Genomic DNA, 18,231 nt, shown 5'->3' with positions numbered 1-18,231 from the left:
CTATTTGTGAGGTCCAAAAAACTTAAAAACCAATCTTTTAGGGTTAGGGTTAGGCACTAATTTGCGATGGTTAAGGTAAGGGAATCCGTGTCCTCAATAAGGTATAAAAACAGGTTTGTGTGTTAATATTTACACTCTTTCAGTTACATAATTAAATTCACACAAAGGCACTTTCCTTTATTTAATATTAATGAGCAGACACATGTTATCTGAGATTAAACTTAAAGCAGGCACTAACATACAGTAGGTGTCAGGTGATATGTCATGTAATCAATGTACATCTTTGGTAAAAAAAAAAGAAAGCTGTGTGGCATCCACCTGCTCAGCCTTACCCAGAAACCTCAGTGCCTGTTTGAACTGTAATTTTCCCAGGTATGTGAGAAATGTGAACCTACTGGGTGTCGGCCTTATAACAACGAGAGTGCAACCGCATCACAAGACTCACACACCCCTTTCCACCTCAATCTGACTTCAGTGTCATGACTCATAGAGGATGCATCCAAAGGGTGTCAGACTTTTTGTTTTAATTGGCAATAAAATATATGTGGACTTTATTTTAGCTCAGTTTTCTCATGAACATGTACCCATGTGCACATGAAGATCTTAGCTGATATATATGTGCTGTGTATCTTTTTTCTCCCTCAGATAATTTACAATTAATCCAATTCATAGAAACCATAACGTGATGTATTGCAGCAAGAAAAAATACGTATAAACAACGTATAAATTACTGTAGCGAGGTACACCATCCATTTGTTGTAAACCTGCAAAGGTTTAATATAGTTCTGTCCCTTTTTCACTTTGTTGATCTGCAATTTATCCATGTAGGAGCAGTGATACCTAAGCTCATTTTTATATCAGAAAATATATTCTTAGAACTGCCGAATAAATTTCAACGGGATATCAAAGTCCACGTGGCAGCCTTAGCTCAGAGAGCTGGTAGCATTTTCAGTATAAAATGATTCTTGACATGGCTGTTCAATCCAAAATGTCTGCCTTCCTGCAGGATTTGGGGCATAGTCCTCATTGACTTTTTTGTGTGTCCTGACCTGATTAACGCGTGTACCAATTTCTGTTAAAACAAATACTAAGAACAAGAATCAGAAAAAGAAGAATAACTCCTACACGCTCTGTGCACTCAGACCCTAATTATTAATATTATTACTTTTATATTAGTATTGTTAGTAGGGTGAAAAAAGCATTAAATATAAAATCATTTTCATTTCAAAGAAGGTGCACGTTTGGATTGGTTACGGAATATTATTTTTAGCCAAGTTTATACCTCGGTTCCTCTTTCAAAAAAGTCCTTCTGACACCTGAAACCATTAATACCATAATTACTTCCAATTTCAATTTCTCTATAGTTGCCAACGGTATGGTTGCCACACCGGAGATGAGTATCTCTACTATCTCTATCTACTTAGCTCTTTATCACAATAATCAACATTTTGGATGAAAACCCCCCACAGCATTTTAGGACACTGGTAGGGACATGTCCCATAATATACACCCGTGATGCACCCATTAGGGCCTCTTGAACTTTTTTAAACTACAACTGGGACTACAAGTTTCTATGAAATTTATTTCAGCAAGACGATACCATCTCTGGCTTTGACAGTCCTTCTTGCGGTACAGGTCTGTCCCCTATTGGAAATGTATGGGGCACCAATGAAGCAGACAAGCAGGTCTTAAGTCGTGTTTACAGCAAGAATGGGCAAACTTTCCACTTGCAAAGCTGCAACGCAGTATTTGTATATTAAATTCCCAAAGGATTAAAAAGTGCAATTAAAAGAAAAGGTGACGTGACTCATTTGTAAACTTCCCCTCTCCAAACTTTATTTCAGGCATGCATTTGTAAATGTGTAACAAACAGATAACAAACTTTTCAGCAAACACTCCGCTGACTCTTCTTGTTGTATACACAACATTCAAATCTACTCCAACATTTTGTAACAGTTAATGGTGACTATCAGATGTTTCACGGTTCTTCAACTCAGGTCCAACAACAACCAAAACACAGTGTGTGCTTAATTTTTAACTCTCTTCCAGGGTTTATGGAGAGGGAGGGAGGGAGGAGTGAAACATGTCAGGGGAAGGAAGAGTGAGTAGAGCTACAACGCTTTTAGACACACCCAGTACAACAAAGTGTGAGAGAGAAGCAGAGAGTAATGACTCTGTGTGGAGCAATAAGAGGGTGTGGCTTTTTTTTTTTTTTTACACAGGGAGAGCAGATAAGCTGAGTTTGCCTTGTAGAGAGGAGCAGGAGTAACAATCCTGAACTGAGAGTCTCCTACACTTTCACTCTGCTGGCTTCACTAACAGTCTAGCTCCTCCTTTCCGCTCACTCGGTCCCTCTCTTGTGCAACCCTCCTTTTAGTTTGAAGCAAAAACACTGAGGTGGACCAACTTCCAGGAGACAGAAGGGAAAACTCAAGAATACATTTGCAACTCGCAGCCATGAAGGACAAAACAAGGAGAGGAGGAGGAAGGAATCAGGCCAAAAGTGGTGAGAAATCCCTGTAGTGTGTGTGTTTTCTTCTCTTCTCTGCTCCTCTCCCTCTCTCTCTCTCTCTCTCTCCCTCTGTGAGTCTCTCTCTGCTCTTTCCTCTTCCTTCTTTTTTCATCTGGTGCCTCCCTCACTGGAGAATGTGAGGAGGGTGGGATATTTAGCGTTGCACTGCTGCTCTGAACACTGCTCTCAGAGAGTGTGCTCTGCTCTTTTTAACTCTTCACATTCAGTGCCCTGGGATATCTAGAAATGCTGTAAAGTCCTCCTTGGGGAAATACAAAGAATAGATTGTATTTTACTCTTGCAGGTTGTTTGAAATACAAAACAAAAGTCTGCATATACTGTATCTCAAACTACTCAACCTGCCTCACAGTTGCATCATGTTTTGTGTCTCTTGATCTATCGTGACCTTTACCACCCTCCTCCATATAAGGCACAATGATTGTATCAACAGGAAAGTTAAGGTGTTTACAAATCAATACAAATGTGTGGGCGCAGGGCGATAAATCATCGTTCGTGACACTCTAAATGTGAATACGCTGGAGGTCTTAGTATGACACATTAGAAAGGAATTCAGCCTTCCTGTGTAGTGCAAGCCAGTCTCAGAAATCAGTGCCAAAATATATTTTGCAAGACAGAAAGGAGCAGTTTACTGTAGTAGTAAGGCAGTAGGTAGAACAGAGTAGAGGCTGATGGCTCTTAGCTTTCAGCAAGGAGGGGCCTTCTCTTAGCCAATCACAAACAAAGAAGCTATTTTTTCCAGTAGTAAAGTGCTCCCATATTGACAGCAAGAGCTGGGGATTTGCTGTAGAATCGACTCTTGCCTTCAAAGATTGGGTGCAAAACGAATTGCGCCCCTGTGTTGCTGTGTATATGCCAAAGGTGCCAATGCACAATGCACAAATTCGTCTTTGCATGGTCGCTCGCTCGACTGCCAAGTTTTAGGTTTGTTAGTTTATGTGTCGTAGCATTCTGCTGTCCAAACATGCCAGAGCTGGGTGTGGTTGTCCCTTCATCCTAAACCTAGATGACACGAGGGCCAGTGGGCAAATTCAACAGGTTTAGTCACCCTGCAGGTTGAGAAACACGCTGGGTCCTGCTCTCCCCAACTGTTTCTGTCAAAGTAAAGGTAAAAAAAAAAAAAAAAGAAGACAGACACACCCCACTTTCCCTTTCTTTTGGTAATTCTCTCTAAACTCACTCTCACCCTCAGGCACTCTCTGTCTCTATCTTTCTCTCTCTTCCACACACGTGTGCGCACACACGCACACACTTCTTGTCCAGCATTCTTAGCGAGGACACTAAAGCATCCCCTACTTCCTATAGCTCCCTAACCTTGTTTTTGTGAAGTTTTTTTATTATTTTATTTTCATTACAAGTGCACGACCACTGTGTAAATATAGACATCGCAAACAAGATTAAGTCAACAGTTTAAGGAAAATGAAAACAAACCAGTAACTAACTAACAGTAACAAGTGAAAGAAAAATGCAAATAATGACAATAAACTTGACAGTTAAATTAAAAACAATAGTTCATGAATTTTCCATTCCTTGAACCTAAGAAGAAAAATCTCTTTATAGTTGTTAGGACCAGGACAATGTCCTCACAAAGATAGATTTTTCTTCTGCCCACACACACTCACATAATGTGTTTTTGATAACTATTACCCGGCTGAATGTTAGTATCTCATAGTGCGCCGGAAACTGAGGTGAAGTCCCAAAACAAAGTGACATTATTTGCTGGTCCATTGAAGAGGGTCTGTGATTATTTTCAGTCATTTTTTGTGTCTCTTATTTCTTATGACTTCAATCAGATGTAATGAGCACGGCTGGTGGGAAGAGTGCTGTCGGTCTGAAGCAAGAAGAGGACTCGTCGTTTGCTGTGAAGATCCAGGGAGCAGGGTTGGAGTCATTTGAGCTGCAGGTAAAACAAACAAACAAACAAACAAAAAAACGAAAACAAACAAACTATCTGGACTCATAGAGAAACCTTTCAAAAGAGAGTTTCTCTGAATGTCAGGGACTGTCCTCATCAAGTAGTGTGATGTGAATGATATAATGTGGACATTATGTGAAACCAATGCATATTTGTAGGTGCACGGATTTTGGCTCGTCCAAGACACACTCATGTCCCTGCTGTCGAGGAATGAGGTGTGTCCGCGCTCCAGCCTGTCACTTTCATTCGCGGGGACGGTTCTGGATCCTCTGGCAGAACTGCAAACTCTCAAGGGCCTTAAACCAGGAGCTATCATTCGCCTAGTGGAAGGTAGCTACTGTTTTTATTTTTTTACCTTTTCAATGTTTTTTTTTTAGAATGAAACACACTCATAATATATTAAAGCTCCAGTGTGGAGGTTCGGTTGTGGACCTCTGCGTTCCGAGTCCTGACGGACAGTTTCTCTCCTCGGAGGTCCACCTTCTGTAATACATTAGATTTTTATTTCTACAGTAAATTCATTAACTGTTATATTTCTGTTTTTAAATGCAACATTATCTGTCTAGACCAGAGGTCTCAAACGTGTGTGTAGTCCCTCCACCCATTCCATGTGGCCCAGCACCTCTTGTTTTCAAGTTCTAATGAAAACTAGTCTGTGATCTACTCTTACTTGGAAACACAGTACGTGTGTGTGTGCGTTGTTTTCTTGTCAATTGGCATAAACTATATAATTATAGTCATTATAATCATTATAATACATAAGGCTATATTTATCACATTAATACATGGATTACATTCAACATTAAATTATATATACACACTTGTATTAGTGTTTTAGTTACAGTCTGACCAGACTAGAAGTTCATTGTCCCCCAGGTCATTTGAGGTTGAGGTCTAGTGGTAGAGCGAGTTGTCTTTCAACTGGAAGGTTGTGGGTTCAATTCCTGACTCTGCTAGTCTGTATGTGTCCTTGAGCAAGACTCTTAGCCCCATGTTGCAGCGTGTGAATGGGTGAATGGCAAAACTATACTAGCAGCTCATCAAGACTAGAAAAGCTCTATATAAATACAGACCATTACCAACTCTTCTTCTTCTTCTGATTTTATTTGGTAGTAACTAGTAACAAAGTTAGTAAGAGGAAATGTAGTGAAGTAAAAGTAAAAAGTTGCTATCAATATAAATAAAGTAAAGTTCAGATGAATACAGTGAATTTTGTAGTTGAGTACAAGTAACAAAGTATTTGTACTTCTTTACATTACAACACTGCTTAATCTGCATTGTGTGAATTTGATAGTGGTCTGAATGTAGCAGACATTTGTTTATATTTAAAACTTGTGCGCTACTGCTTTCTGCTATTTCCCTATAAACTTGTGATTTCGATTTGTATTTGTTGTGTAATTAATAACGAGTCCATAGATTATTTGCAGTGTGGCACAATTACATTTCATATATTTGGATTGCCATTGTCCATATTTTTTCTTTACATTGTTTTTCTCTCACACAAGTCTCTCGGTTCATTGTTAAACGCTGACTCACCTTCCCTGTTACTGTAACAAGATATTGGAGATTTACGCAGATTTATAGCTGCAGATGTTTCAGCTGTGTGTCAAACAATTACTCTGTCTCTCACCTTCTATAGAAGGCATAGAACACACTACCGTGCCATCTGTTTGTTAGTACATACAGTACAGCAGTGATTGCTTCATACTTGATTCGCTGCACGTTTTGGTTCAGTCTGATTAATTCGTTTTTCTTCTATTTTCCAGAGCCCTACACTGCCTGCTCTGCCAGGCTGCATCTGGCCCGTGTCCTGGAGCTGCTACGTGCATCTGGGCCTCAGGACGCCCTGAGAGAAGGACGCTCACCAAGCCTGCTGGACACACTCACTCATGTGCAAACAACAGGTACACACACACACACACACACACACACACACACACACGCACACTAACATGAATCTACAAAGCAACATCAAAGTAACACTCGGGGGTGTAATTTACAGCGGTAGGAAGGTTTGAAAACAAGTATTATAGTCATATATAGTTGTTCTGCTTTTTTGTTCTCATCAAACAGATTTGAACAGCAGGGCCGGCCCAAGCCTTTATGGGGCCCTAAACTAAATTACATTTGGGGGCCCCCCATCCCACCACCTAGGAGTCACCTATGTTAGACCATTATTGATACAAATGTAACACTATACATTGCATTAATTATGTTATTGCTGTGCTATTTACTCCAAACCTGTCCTTGTTTTAATTTGCACAAAGTGAAGCACTAAGTGTGGTGATACTGAACATGAATTATGAAAAACAACAAATGACAACGGCAGACATTGCATTTGCTGTAAACAAGTAAACCAGTTTAATAGCCTTGGCTTTTAGAACATGAAACAGATGTGCAAATGTGCACTCATTATTTATTTATTTATTTGTTTCAGAATCAGAATCAGAATCAACTTTATTGGTCAAGTTTGTGCACACAAACAAGGAATTTTGACTTGGCTCTGCTTTGCTCTCGAATACAAACAAACAAAATAAATATATAAACAGATGATAAAAAAAGTAAAAAAAAAAAAAGATTAGCTATTCAAAATATAACAAGAAGGTCTTTCGCGGTGTGCTATGTGCAAATGTGCATGTGTGACAGAGATGTCCATTAATTGTTCATTTGAAAGATGAAGAAACTGTCTCTGTTTCCTTTATTTAACACAATGTATTCCTTTGTTTCCTTTGTCCTTTATTTAGCCAGGAAGGTCCCATTTAAATACAAGTCCTGGTCCAGGTAGAGATAGCAGCACAAAGCGATTTCAAATATAAAACTCACAACAGAATATAAAAGCTAAATTTAAGTAGTTAAATGAGAGTAAACAAAAAAAAAAGAGAGACATGATAAAGTAGTAAAGTGCAGAAGTCCACAGGTCATACTAAAAAGATCCTTAATCTGAACCCCTCAAAAAGGCAGTGTAAAAAACATGTTTCTTTCATGATGCTCTTTGAAGGTGTTTAAAGAATGCAGTATCACTTGTGAAATTATGTTTTGTAGCTCATTCCATGTTCATAGTGCAATAGATCAGGTTCGTTTGTGCCTCAGGTCGCCTCTGCTCTGTTGAACTGTCAGCAACTGTTCAACATTCAAGCCCAAACTGTCCAAACTTGCCAAAGATAGAACTACTGGCAAGAGTGTGAGCAATGTCTCTCCTATTATGAATGAGCGAATGGTGCGTACTGAGATCGTGTTGGAACGGTGACTGCACTTTATAAATGTCAATATAACTCATAGAAACTGACAATGTTGAATCGCTCTGTCACTGTTGTTATTTCAGTCCGTTTCACTCCACACAGTTATTCTCCTAACTTTAAATACGCCGCAAACTAAGTGTGTCATGTGTTTTTAGTTTGACCTTTTTCACAGCAGATATTTCTCGACATGAAAAATGATGGTTCCGCTCAAGTTTTAAGCGGTCGTGCTGTTGTTCAAGTGTAAGGCAAGGTCACACTAAATACTCCACACTTTATGACACGTTTCCCGTATTTTCTGGACGTGTTCCAATTAAAGTGTCGTGTGCTCATTGCAGCGTTGCTAAAACAACAAGTGGTGGTCTGAGACTTTCACATTCTACCCGTGTTTGACGTGGACCTGGCTGAACTGCCGTGGTTTGCTAGTATGTGGTTTCCACGCTGCTGCTGCTGCAGCCGCAGTACACGCGGCCCACACACAGTCTCGTGATGTTTGTTTACATTCATTCAGAGACAGAGTGATGGACAGAGGGAGGAGGACGTCTCACTTTCAACAAAAAAAAATCATTTGACTAATTGTGATACAATGGAATGAAATATTATACTAAATATGATTGAGAATTTGAGCCTTTACTCACTTGTGTCACTCCCATTTTCTGCTGCTGCTGCAGACTCCAGCCTACCAAATGGAAAGAGCCTGAAACGCTCTTTAAGCAACACAAAAACAGACTCAACCAACCAGGATGCAGCTCCCCCTGAGTACCTGCTCCCTGGTTCCACTGACAGACCACTCATGGCCCTGCTACCACCCTGCACCCAGCCAGAGGTACTCACTGTAAATGCATGCACTTCAGTTGTTAGCATCATCCTCACTACACGCTGCTCACTCTTTGTGACTTTGTGTTTTAATATCATCAGGCTCCCAGTTACTTGAGGGACCTCTGTCTGAGCTGCTGGAACCCACCTCCAGGACACAGGAAGCTGCAGGGAGACTTCCTGTACCTCTCCGTGACGACAATGGAGGGCCGACAGTTTGAGATCACTTGTTGTCCCAAAGGTTTCTTCCTCAACAGGTATAAAAGAAAGCACATGATTCTAAAATAAGGCAGAGGCCTTTTTTAATTTTACTGACTATGTTTTTGGCAGGACAACTGCTTTGAGTGACAGCGGTTAGCAGCAGAACATGTTTATACATATGAATGATTCTTTCTGTCCCCTTTCGTCACGTCAGGTCTACTGAAGATGTCTTTGATCCTCGTCCAGCACAGTCTTCTCCAGTTCATCACTGTCTCACTGATCTGCTCTGTCACGTCAGCCCTGCCTTCAAAACTACCTTTACCACTCTCAAAAACAGGTGAAGCATTTACCTGTGCGTAAAGGATGCACACATATAACATGTTTGTTTGTTTGTTTATTAAGATCCCCATTAGCTTCTGTCTTAGACAGCTACTACTGACAATCTTACATTAGCTGGTTCACAAACATACCTAATATTTACAACAAAAAGTGCAACATACCAGAAAACAAGAAACAACAAGAAAGAAAACAAGAAAAAACAAAAATCCATTGTTGTTCTTTCTCCCTGTAGACCTCAGTTACCACCAGTAGAGGTGACGCCGACTCCTTACCACACGATGAGTTGGCTCGGCCCCCCCTGTGCCTCCCGCACCCACAAAAACACCTTCAGCAGACTGGGAGTTGATGAACAAGCAGCAAGACAGGTTCAGTACCACACGATAGCACCGACTGTTGGCAGTGGCACAGATTGTGATGGCAGCTGAATATAGCTCACGGTCACGGGCAGTTTCAACAGTGATTAAACGCCTGGAACGTATATATATATATATATATATAAATCTGTGTGAGAAAAAAACGATTTTGTGCGATTGCCAATCTCATTGACAAATGGTTACATGACCTGGCTCCTCAGGCTCTTTGTGACATGGTGCAACCATGGCAATCTCTTTAATCGACCACTGGGAATTCTACCACAGGAAACTGAAACAAACACATGGAATGCGTTGCTCACTGAAAACGCCAGAACTGTTGAGGTTTTTTTTTTTGTTTTTTTTTGGAACATTGCATGTGTGAAAGTGTGTTAAAATAGAGGGAATAATCGCATTTGCACTAACTTTAGCCATATTCAGTGCAATTATTATTGTGGCTGTAGGTTCATGATTCTCAAACTCTGGTACGTGCACCACCAGTGGTACGCAAGCTTCCTCTGGCAGTACTCGGAGGATAATCAGAAATATTCTTCTACTCTATATATGCAAGGGTATGTGATCAGTGGAGAGTGGAGCGGAGGAATGATGACCGGAGTGCGTAGAAATTAAATAATAATAACTAGAGTCACCTCATCTCTTGCTCCATCTTAATCTAATGTCACTATACCAGTGTGTGAAGTATATGTGAGGAGGAGGAGGAGGAGGAGGAGACAGCGAATTATCTTATTGGGAATAAATCTGCCTCCTGTGAAAAGTCTGTAGCTGACTTTGCTCGAGCTATTTACACCACTGTATTTTAACGTTGGTGATCATGGTGTTACTTCAGGTGGTATTTGGTATAAAACGTTTGAGAACCACTGGACTATGTAATTAAACCTTTAGATTTTATTGTTACATTTACATTAAAATGAATATATGTGTTGTTGTTTGTGTTTAGACCCCAGACTGGAATGAGGAGTTGCAAGCGGCCCGAGATCTTCCTCAAAGCAGCGTGGAGGAGAGGCTGCACAGAGACAGAGCCATGCTGCAGGTTACTATCAAAGCTGCGACGTGATTCTGAACAACCCTGGGACAGTGATCACCTGTTTTCTATTCCTTACTCACTCACTTTCACCTTCTCCTCCTCCTCCTCCTTCTCCTCCTCCTCGTCATGGTTTCCTCTCAGGTAAACAGTGGATTTGTGAGGGCTGTCATGCAGGGGGCAGAGACTGTCGTAGACGGCTTTGTGGAGCCAGTGAATGGAAACCCAGAGGACCCGGCCTTCCTTTGGGGTGGTCTGTTCATGAGCCAGGGGGCAGCAAGTGCCATGTTTGGTGGAGAAAGAGGACGCAGGTATATATAAAAAAAAACAACTCTCCAAAAATAACAAAATATTATGAATGTAAAGACATTTTGTCTTGTATGAAGAGGTTTTGCTGATTTTTTTGAATGTCATACTTGCAGGGCAGCTCAGAGGCTGGAGCTTAAAGGAGTACAAGCTTACAGCAACATAGAGGGGCTGGAAGAGCTCCACACACTACCTACAGCCATTGTGGACTACAGAGGTGTCCGCCTGTCTGCCCAGGGTCTGGCTCCTGGCTTGGAAGGCTCAGATCAAAGTGAAGAAAATTCTTCTGCCTCAAGGTATTGTTGTGAATTTGCCCAACATAACAAAACTGTGTTGCACACTTTTTGTTTTTTTGTGCCTTTTCTGCTAATATCTTTCTCCTTCTGGTCTTCAGAGGCTTGCTGTATGGAATAAATGCAGGACCTCAAGAGTCCGCTCAACGCAGACGTCTTCTCGGGCTCTTGGCTCACGCCGCCAAGTGTCTTTCTCTCCAGAGACATGTCGTTGTGGCGCCCAGTGGTCTCCGGGTACCACTGTTCACCTCAGTGGACGCACAAGGAATGTTAGGAGGCGATGGGAGGTTCTACATACTGGACGTGTTCAGGAGCTTCCCAGCTGATGTCAACTTCTGTCCAGACGTGGAGGCAGACTGTCAGACAGTCACTGGAGAAGAGGAGAAGAAAGAATGCTGTGAGAAGGAGGAGGAGGAGGAGGAGGAGGAGAAGAAGGGGGGTTGTGTAAAAGAAGGATGGCCAGAGAATTATCACACAAATTCTGGGCTACCGCACACCTTCCCTCATGGCCTGTGTAGACTGAGGCCAGAGCTGGTGCAGGCTTTCATCCAGCACAAGTGAGTTGTACATGAAAAAAACAATACTTTTCAGCACTTTTGGACTCGGTTTTTAAAGTGTTCTAATATTTTGGTTTTTATTGTTTGGCTTTTTCAGACACTACCAATACACTCAGCGTGTCAGGGAGACAATGGAAGAGAAAGGAGGCTTTGAAGAATGTGCAACAGCTGGTAAGAAGTGCTTTACTTCACATACATCGAACTGAACTGAGACCAAAATGAATAACTAATGACTCCAGTGCTTTGAACAAGAAGAGGGAAAAGAAAGCCCCATTGTGATAGCATCAAACACTACCATGAACATTGTTGTGCAACACCCATGAAACCCTTTTTTACGTGTACAAGAATACACACACAAATCAATTTGACAAATTTATGATGTTTTTTGATTATTATTGTTGCAGGTGACTCTCGAGCCACTGATGCAGTACGAGCTGCTTGTAAAGCCGTAGGATCGGTTAGTGACATCATCTTTGAGATGCGACTCAACCCAAATGTCCTTTCTCCAGGTACACACACACACGCACGCACACACACACACACACACACACAACTAATGATTATTGTCACACAATCATTTAAACTATTAGTTGTTTGGTATGAAGGCACACCTCACATTTTAGTTATAATGGTTTGGTAAGTTGATTTCAGTATGACACAAAACTTAACCAGGTTTTATTTATGTCCTTGCATTTATATTGTCAATATTATTGTACTTTTTTAAAAAAGACGTGGTCAAACAGTTAGACATGAACTAGTTAAGGAAAAGGCTTTGTTTCTGTCCCAATCAAACATTAGCCCTACATTTAACCAGTTCCCTTAAAATTAGATTCTGCCTCAATAAGACCAGGTTTTGGTTTCCTGACAGGTTTTGCTGGTCCTGACAAAGTCACTGTTTGTGCCAGAAAATGTCCTTAAGTGGTACTAAAAACAAGCACACACACAAAGAGTCCCATCCTTTATGCTCATTATGACATGAATCTTTGTGTCCTTGTGTTTAGGAGTCACCTTCCCGCCTGGCGAAAGTTCATCACTTGACCTGCAGAAGAGGTTACTGAAGGAAGCAGCAGCTTTTGTCATCACGCACCAGATACCAGACTTTGTCAGTGGATCCATTTTAAACTTGCCTTTTTTTCTTTCTTTCTTTTTTTTTTGCTTTGATGAATGAAACAAGCTCATGATTTGCACGTTTGTACACGTTCACAGGTGACGCACTGCCTAGAAAACTATGAGGCGCCCATGGACGGAGCTTCTCTAAAAGAGGCGCTGCACCAGCGAGGCATCAGTCTCCGGTATCTGGGACATGTGATGAAGGCCATCAGTGACTCAGAACACAAGGAGAGCCTGAGGCATATACTGGTGCGTTTTAATTAAAAACAAAAGATGGCCTCAAACCAGGAAGTGAGCACTCTTCCTAACTGTGCTTTCTATTCTATCACTGCGTTCAACAGAGATCAGTGGTTGGTGAAATCTTTATTCGCTCCACAAGAAGAGTGTTCAACAATTTCCTCCAGGTACATTATCACATTATACATTGTTCTCTCTTGGGTGATGAATTCGAGGGCGGTGTCACAGCATCAATATGCTCCAGCAAGAATGACTAACTCACGTTTAATGTTCCCATGTCTTTATAGGGTGTGGATGTGCCAAGTCTCTGTGCAGCTATCAGTCACTTCCTCTGCTGCCTATTGGTTCCTCACTTCACGCCCACTACTGGAGGGGAGGACACGAAAAAGAAGTCAAGGCGGCGAGGCAGAGGGGCTGGGCCCAGTGAAAGCCTGCCCTGGAGCACACTCACAGGGCCTGAGTTGTGGAACCTGGTCTGCCAGGACACTGTTGAGACATACAACATCCCCGGCAGCCTCGTGTGAGTACACATCCTGTGTTTGCTCTCACCTGATAGTTAGCTATGTAATGACTCAGTGTTAATGTGAGAACAACTGTCATTTTGCTCTGTGGCAGCTCTGGACCAAACCACCTCGTGGAGCACTATGGCCTTCAGAAAATCTCTCTGCTCAGAGAGTTCTGTTTAAAGACCGGCGTGCAGGTAACAGTCTCAGGAAATATGGATTTATGGTTTGTAAACAAATCACTGGAGCCCTGAAAAACAGAAATACTGTTCTATTGTATAGACCAGGTTATGTGGCTGGAGTCTCCACCCACTCCGCCCTGCCTGCACTCTCTTCTTCAGCAGTGTTATAAAAGTAACATATGATTGTTATTTCTGTGTCTTCACCAGTTGAGATTGAGGGACTACATCCTTGACAACCAGAGCAAAGCTCCCATTGGACCAGACGACGTCCTCAACATCCTCCCTATTGTCAAGCACATTTACACGCCAACCTCTGATGCTTCTAAAGCATATCGCGCTGCACAGAACGCCATTCAGAAAGGTGGGTCAAATATAAACGCGGACTCTGCTGTGGCCTTCACGTCCCATGCATGTTTCTGAGCTCACTGTTAATGAAACACAGTGATTTCTGTGTTTAAAAAAATAAGTTATTATTTTGTGTTTTTACAAATGTAGGCCTGCTGGATCAGGCCCACGAGCATCTGAAAGAGGCCGCCTACTTGTTTGGTAGGGTGTGTGATGACCTGCACCCTGAGGCATGTTACTGCAACACCCTTTTGGCCAGGGTGGCCTTCCTGCAGGGAAAAACTGCGGAAGTAGGTTTTATTTACCCTTGTGCCTTCACAGCAATGCTATAGATAGGACAACATAAACACATCATTTCTATGTGTGGGAGGTTGTACATTTACACAGTTGACGTATAGTGAAACTGCAGATTTTTCAGCTCACACCTCTTGAGTAGTGAACTATGTCGAGTAGCACAAAACACTGACTTGTTTTGCCTGAAGAGTATAAATAAATGCTTATTTTAAGGCCATGGAAACTAAACACATTTAATTTTACAGCATTTATACACATATATAAACATAAACAATATACCTCAATATACTGGACCTTTAATGTAACTGTAATTTGCTTTGGGATTAATAATCAATTTCATCAGAAGAGAGAGAGACCAAATTATATCAAGATGTTCCATCGTGACATCATAATAACAATATCTTTCAAAGAATTTCAAAATAAGAGTGTTTGTGTCGATACGGAACGATATTTTATTCATGATAAAATCATGCAAAATTTGTATTTTTATTCAATATAACTTAATACTAAGTGGCGGGCCTCATAAAAGGGGTCGCAAGTGTCAGTGTGTACAAGTGTCGTGTGTCTGCATTCATAGATTCTTAATTAGGGATGGGCATTTCCAGCAAAATGCTATTCAACAGCATTATTCCTCAAATATTCCAATGTCTAAACACCAGCACATGAGAGCGTAAAACATTGCGGGGCTTCCAGCATGTTGAGGAGCAGCTAAAATGATGCATTCAATCATCACTGGAGGAGTAATATCTGTGTAGATGGCTTTTTATCCTCGTCTCACCACTCTGACTTCCTCTGTCATCAAGGCTCGCAGTGTCCAGCTGAAATCCGTGGTCATCAGTGAGAGGGTGCTTGGCTTCGACCATCCGAACACTATCCTGCAATACGTGAGTCCAGCGACCCATTTAACATAATGTCAATGAGTGCATATTGGTGCTGCTGTGGCAAGATTGTGATATCTTGTTTTTCACGTAGACCCTCCTCGGCGTGTACATGTATGCTGGAGGGGAGATGGTGCTGGCTCAGAAGTGTTTCCTCAGAGCTCGGCTGCTGATGTTGACCGTGCATGGAGAAGACCATCCCTACACCGCAACAGTGGATGTAAGTGGCAACAACTACTCACGTCTACCTCTACTGCTTCTCACACCAAGATTAAAAACAGAAACACTTCTCAGTGTTATATGAGGCATTTACAACAAAGAGTATCCACTTAAGAGAAATTAAGTTCCCTTATTGTTTTCTTGCAGAGCTGTCTTGGGTTGATGCTGACAGGAGATCAGTCCGGCCAGTTCCTAAAGAGCTCCCTGAGACTCCACACTTCCTTCTACGGCCCCACAGACTTGCACACTGCTCTCAGGTAAGTTCACATGTATAGATTGCATTAATCGGGTTTTCCACGGGTCCTTGAAATCCTTAAGAATTTTTTAAAAATCACCGTAAATAGGCATGGTTCATTGACATTGCTTGAATTTTGTGCAAGAAAAAATGAAAGTTAATATTTAGGTAAATGTCTCCCTTGTTTGTTACGACAAAACCTACTGTTTCATGCCCTGCATTGCTTATGCAGAATAAATGAGTCATCACTACCTAGTGTTGTTGTGTCTCTCTCTGCTGTTGACGTGAGATTCCGTGCAGAACAATGAGTGAGTAACGTTATGCAAGAGAGAGAAAAATGACTCAGTGATGTCTGGGAAATGAAAATTCCAAGATCTCTGTCTCACCAAAGAAAATGACAAAGAGTGACTTTGAAAGAGTGTGCTGCAAGTCAGTTAAAGTGGCTGTAAATTACTGTCTTCAATCAATGTTGTTTTGTCTCCTTTCTGCAACATCATCGCCGTCTCCGTGCTTCCGCGTCTGCGCAGTCAGCACCTGATGGCCCAGTGGCTGTGCAGTAAAGGAGAATACCGCAGTGCTATGAGCCATGAGAAAGAGGCCCTGGCTGCTTCGACCATCTTGGTTTGTATATTTTAGTTGAAGAGATGAGAGCAAACCACTCTGGGGGTGTGTGTGTTGTTGTCTTATGACCGTTGTCTTTCTCAGTTTGGAGAGAACCACGCACAGACAAGCTGCCACAAAGAGTTCCTGTCCACCATTACCAAGCAGGCCGTGCAGGTGGAACGCTCTCTCAGACAGGCAGGAGCTGACAGTGCCGAGCAAACAGTGGAGGTATGACTTTGCTTTCTCTGACACCGTGTTGACTCTTAAGAAGACAGACAGACAGACAGACAGACAGACAGACAAAACATGTTTGTTGACCTCACTCTGCTTTGTGTCTGCAGTGTCTGACTCCCACAACTGACAGCATTTTGGAGCAGATGGTCCTGATTACAGGAATCAGGAAGATAACAAAAAGGTAAACATCAGTGACATGATATCTAACTGTTGTAGTGTAATGTTATTTGCTATTGTGCTTTTTTTGAGTTTAGGTTTATGGAAGCACAAAATAGTGTTTCACACTATGGTAGTTTTCAGGATTTTTTTATGTATTCTTTGATTGAAAAAAAAAAAGAAGTGGCTGCCATTAGTGCAAAAAGATTACAGTGTGTTTTAGGCTTTGTTGGATGGAAAGTAAAGGTGTGGCAGTGGTACTTACAGGATAATCTCTGCCAGTAACATGTAAAAGTTACTGGCAGAGATTATCCTGTAATAGTTGTTTTTTTTGTTACCTATGAAATGACTTATATGTATTGCTTTTTCATAGTGACAGGTACCAGGAGTACAAACAGAAACACGAGGAACTCAAGGCAGCCGTGCGAAAAGAACTGGGACTCAAACTTCCCAGCGAGCTCGCCGCCCTCGAGACTGCGAAGGGAGGAGAGAAAAGCTCCGATAAAGAAACCGAACATGGGAAGGAAGCTGGGGATGGAGCGGAGAACAACAGCGGGCAGGCTGCTGCCATTTCAGCTAATGGTCATGAGGTGGGGCCAGCTGATGAGGATGATAGTGACAGAGCCGCTTCAGATACTGGAGGTGAGATAGTGAACGGGGAGTCAGAGCACAAAGCTGGAGCAGCAGCTAATGGGGAGGTGGAGTCAGACAAGAAAGATGGTGAATTAAATGGAGCAGGGACTGCGACAGTTAGTCCACCGGTCCTGAAGTGTAAAAAGACCTGGGCCGATATTGTTTCAAACGCGAGTATAGTCAATGGAACACGAGATAAAGACAGCGCAGTCAATGGAGTTGCAGACGGTGTCACTGTCAATGGAACAGCAGACGAATGAACACATGTCAGACACAGACAGACTTTTCTGATGCAATATTGATACATCTGGACTCCGATATCGATTTTCTTCTTCTTTCTATTACGTCGATTTTACCATTAAATCACATTATACATGACAGTAACAGTCATTTAGTTTTAGCAGGCTTGGTCATCTTCTTGCAGTTGGACACTTTCTGCTCTCGGTTTTATTCTATGCACTTTAGATCTTCTCAACATGCCTTCATTCATTCATTCATTCAAGTGTCAGCCTCTCTTAACACACACACACACACTCACGTTAGGTCGGGTCTTCCTCCATCTCCTTCTGGAAAATGAGTCTGTGTCTGCTCATAACGTCCTGCACACATTGAAACAGCCAATCACTGTTGACAGGACGCCACATGCTTACTGACTCACTGGTGCTGACGAGATTAGGTACTGAAATTTGGTGTTGAATGACATATTTCTTAGGTGATTCAGAGGACGTTTGATACTCACTTGATACCACACAAGTATTGAAGTTCGATACCCAACCCACATTTTTTTTTTTTTGTTTTTTTCAAAGACACTGCTGTAAAATAAAAGTCTCAGAGGTGATTTGATCCAGTGATGCACACAATTAAGATAAGAGTGTGAGAGGATGAGTATTACTTTGTGTTGAAGACAATATTACTGATGCAGGGTGAGGGCTGTACTGAAGTGACTTGTTTTCCCCCCCCAACAATAAACTTTTTACTCTGTATATAATGTGTTTTCTCATCTTTAAGAGCCCATTT

General features: G+C 41.7%; 1 protein-coding gene across 1 annotated transcript; it reads left to right on the top strand.

Moving 5' to 3' along the window:
• The first annotated feature begins 2,209 nt into the window (after positions 1-2,209).
• Positions 2,210-18,197, top strand: si:ch211-166a6.5 (clustered mitochondria protein homolog). The gene is made up of 28 exons (XM_044026376.1): positions 2,210-2,506; positions 4,324-4,433; positions 4,604-4,775; positions 6,212-6,349; positions 8,353-8,507; positions 8,600-8,754; positions 8,913-9,035; positions 9,270-9,402; positions 10,346-10,438; positions 10,574-10,740; positions 10,852-11,031; positions 11,130-11,585; positions 11,683-11,756; positions 11,990-12,094; positions 12,587-12,687; positions 12,792-12,944; positions 13,037-13,099; positions 13,220-13,452; positions 13,548-13,632; positions 13,825-13,978; positions 14,113-14,252; positions 15,060-15,140; positions 15,229-15,354; positions 15,501-15,610; positions 16,116-16,209; positions 16,294-16,419; positions 16,533-16,606; positions 16,955-18,197. The coding sequence occupies exons 1-28, from the start codon at positions 2,458-2,460 to the stop codon at positions 17,472-17,474; spliced, it is 4,170 nt and encodes a 1,389-aa protein (XP_043882311.1). The 5' UTR covers positions 2,210-2,457; the 3' UTR covers positions 17,475-18,197.
• The last annotated feature ends 34 nt before the right edge of the window (positions 18,198-18,231 follow it).

This window comes from Solea senegalensis, linkage group LG5 (genome assembly GCF_019176455.1).
Source record: "Solea senegalensis isolate Sse05_10M linkage group LG5, IFAPA_SoseM_1, whole genome shotgun sequence".
NCBI lineage: Eukaryota > Metazoa > Chordata > Actinopteri > Pleuronectiformes > Soleidae > Solea > Solea senegalensis.
The sequence above is the reverse complement of the archived record's forward strand: the minus strand, read 5'-3'. Positions and strand labels throughout refer to the sequence as shown.

What these genes read in the sequence shown, in the direction of transcription:
- si:ch211-166a6.5 (XM_044026376.1), top strand. Translation starts at nt 2,458, where the DNA reads ATGAAGGACAAAACAAGGAGAGGAGGAGGAAGGAATCAGGCCAAAAGT. An exon ending in CACCCTGCACCCAGCCAGAG is followed by an intron (nt 8,508 to 8,599) that starts GTACTCACTGTA and finishes TAATATCATCAG; the next exon opens with GCTCCCAGTTACTTGAGGGA. An exon ending in CGCACCAGATACCAGACTTT is followed by an intron (nt 12,688 to 12,791) that starts GTCAGTGGATCC and finishes ACACGTTCACAG; the next exon opens with GTGACGCACTGCCTAGAAAA.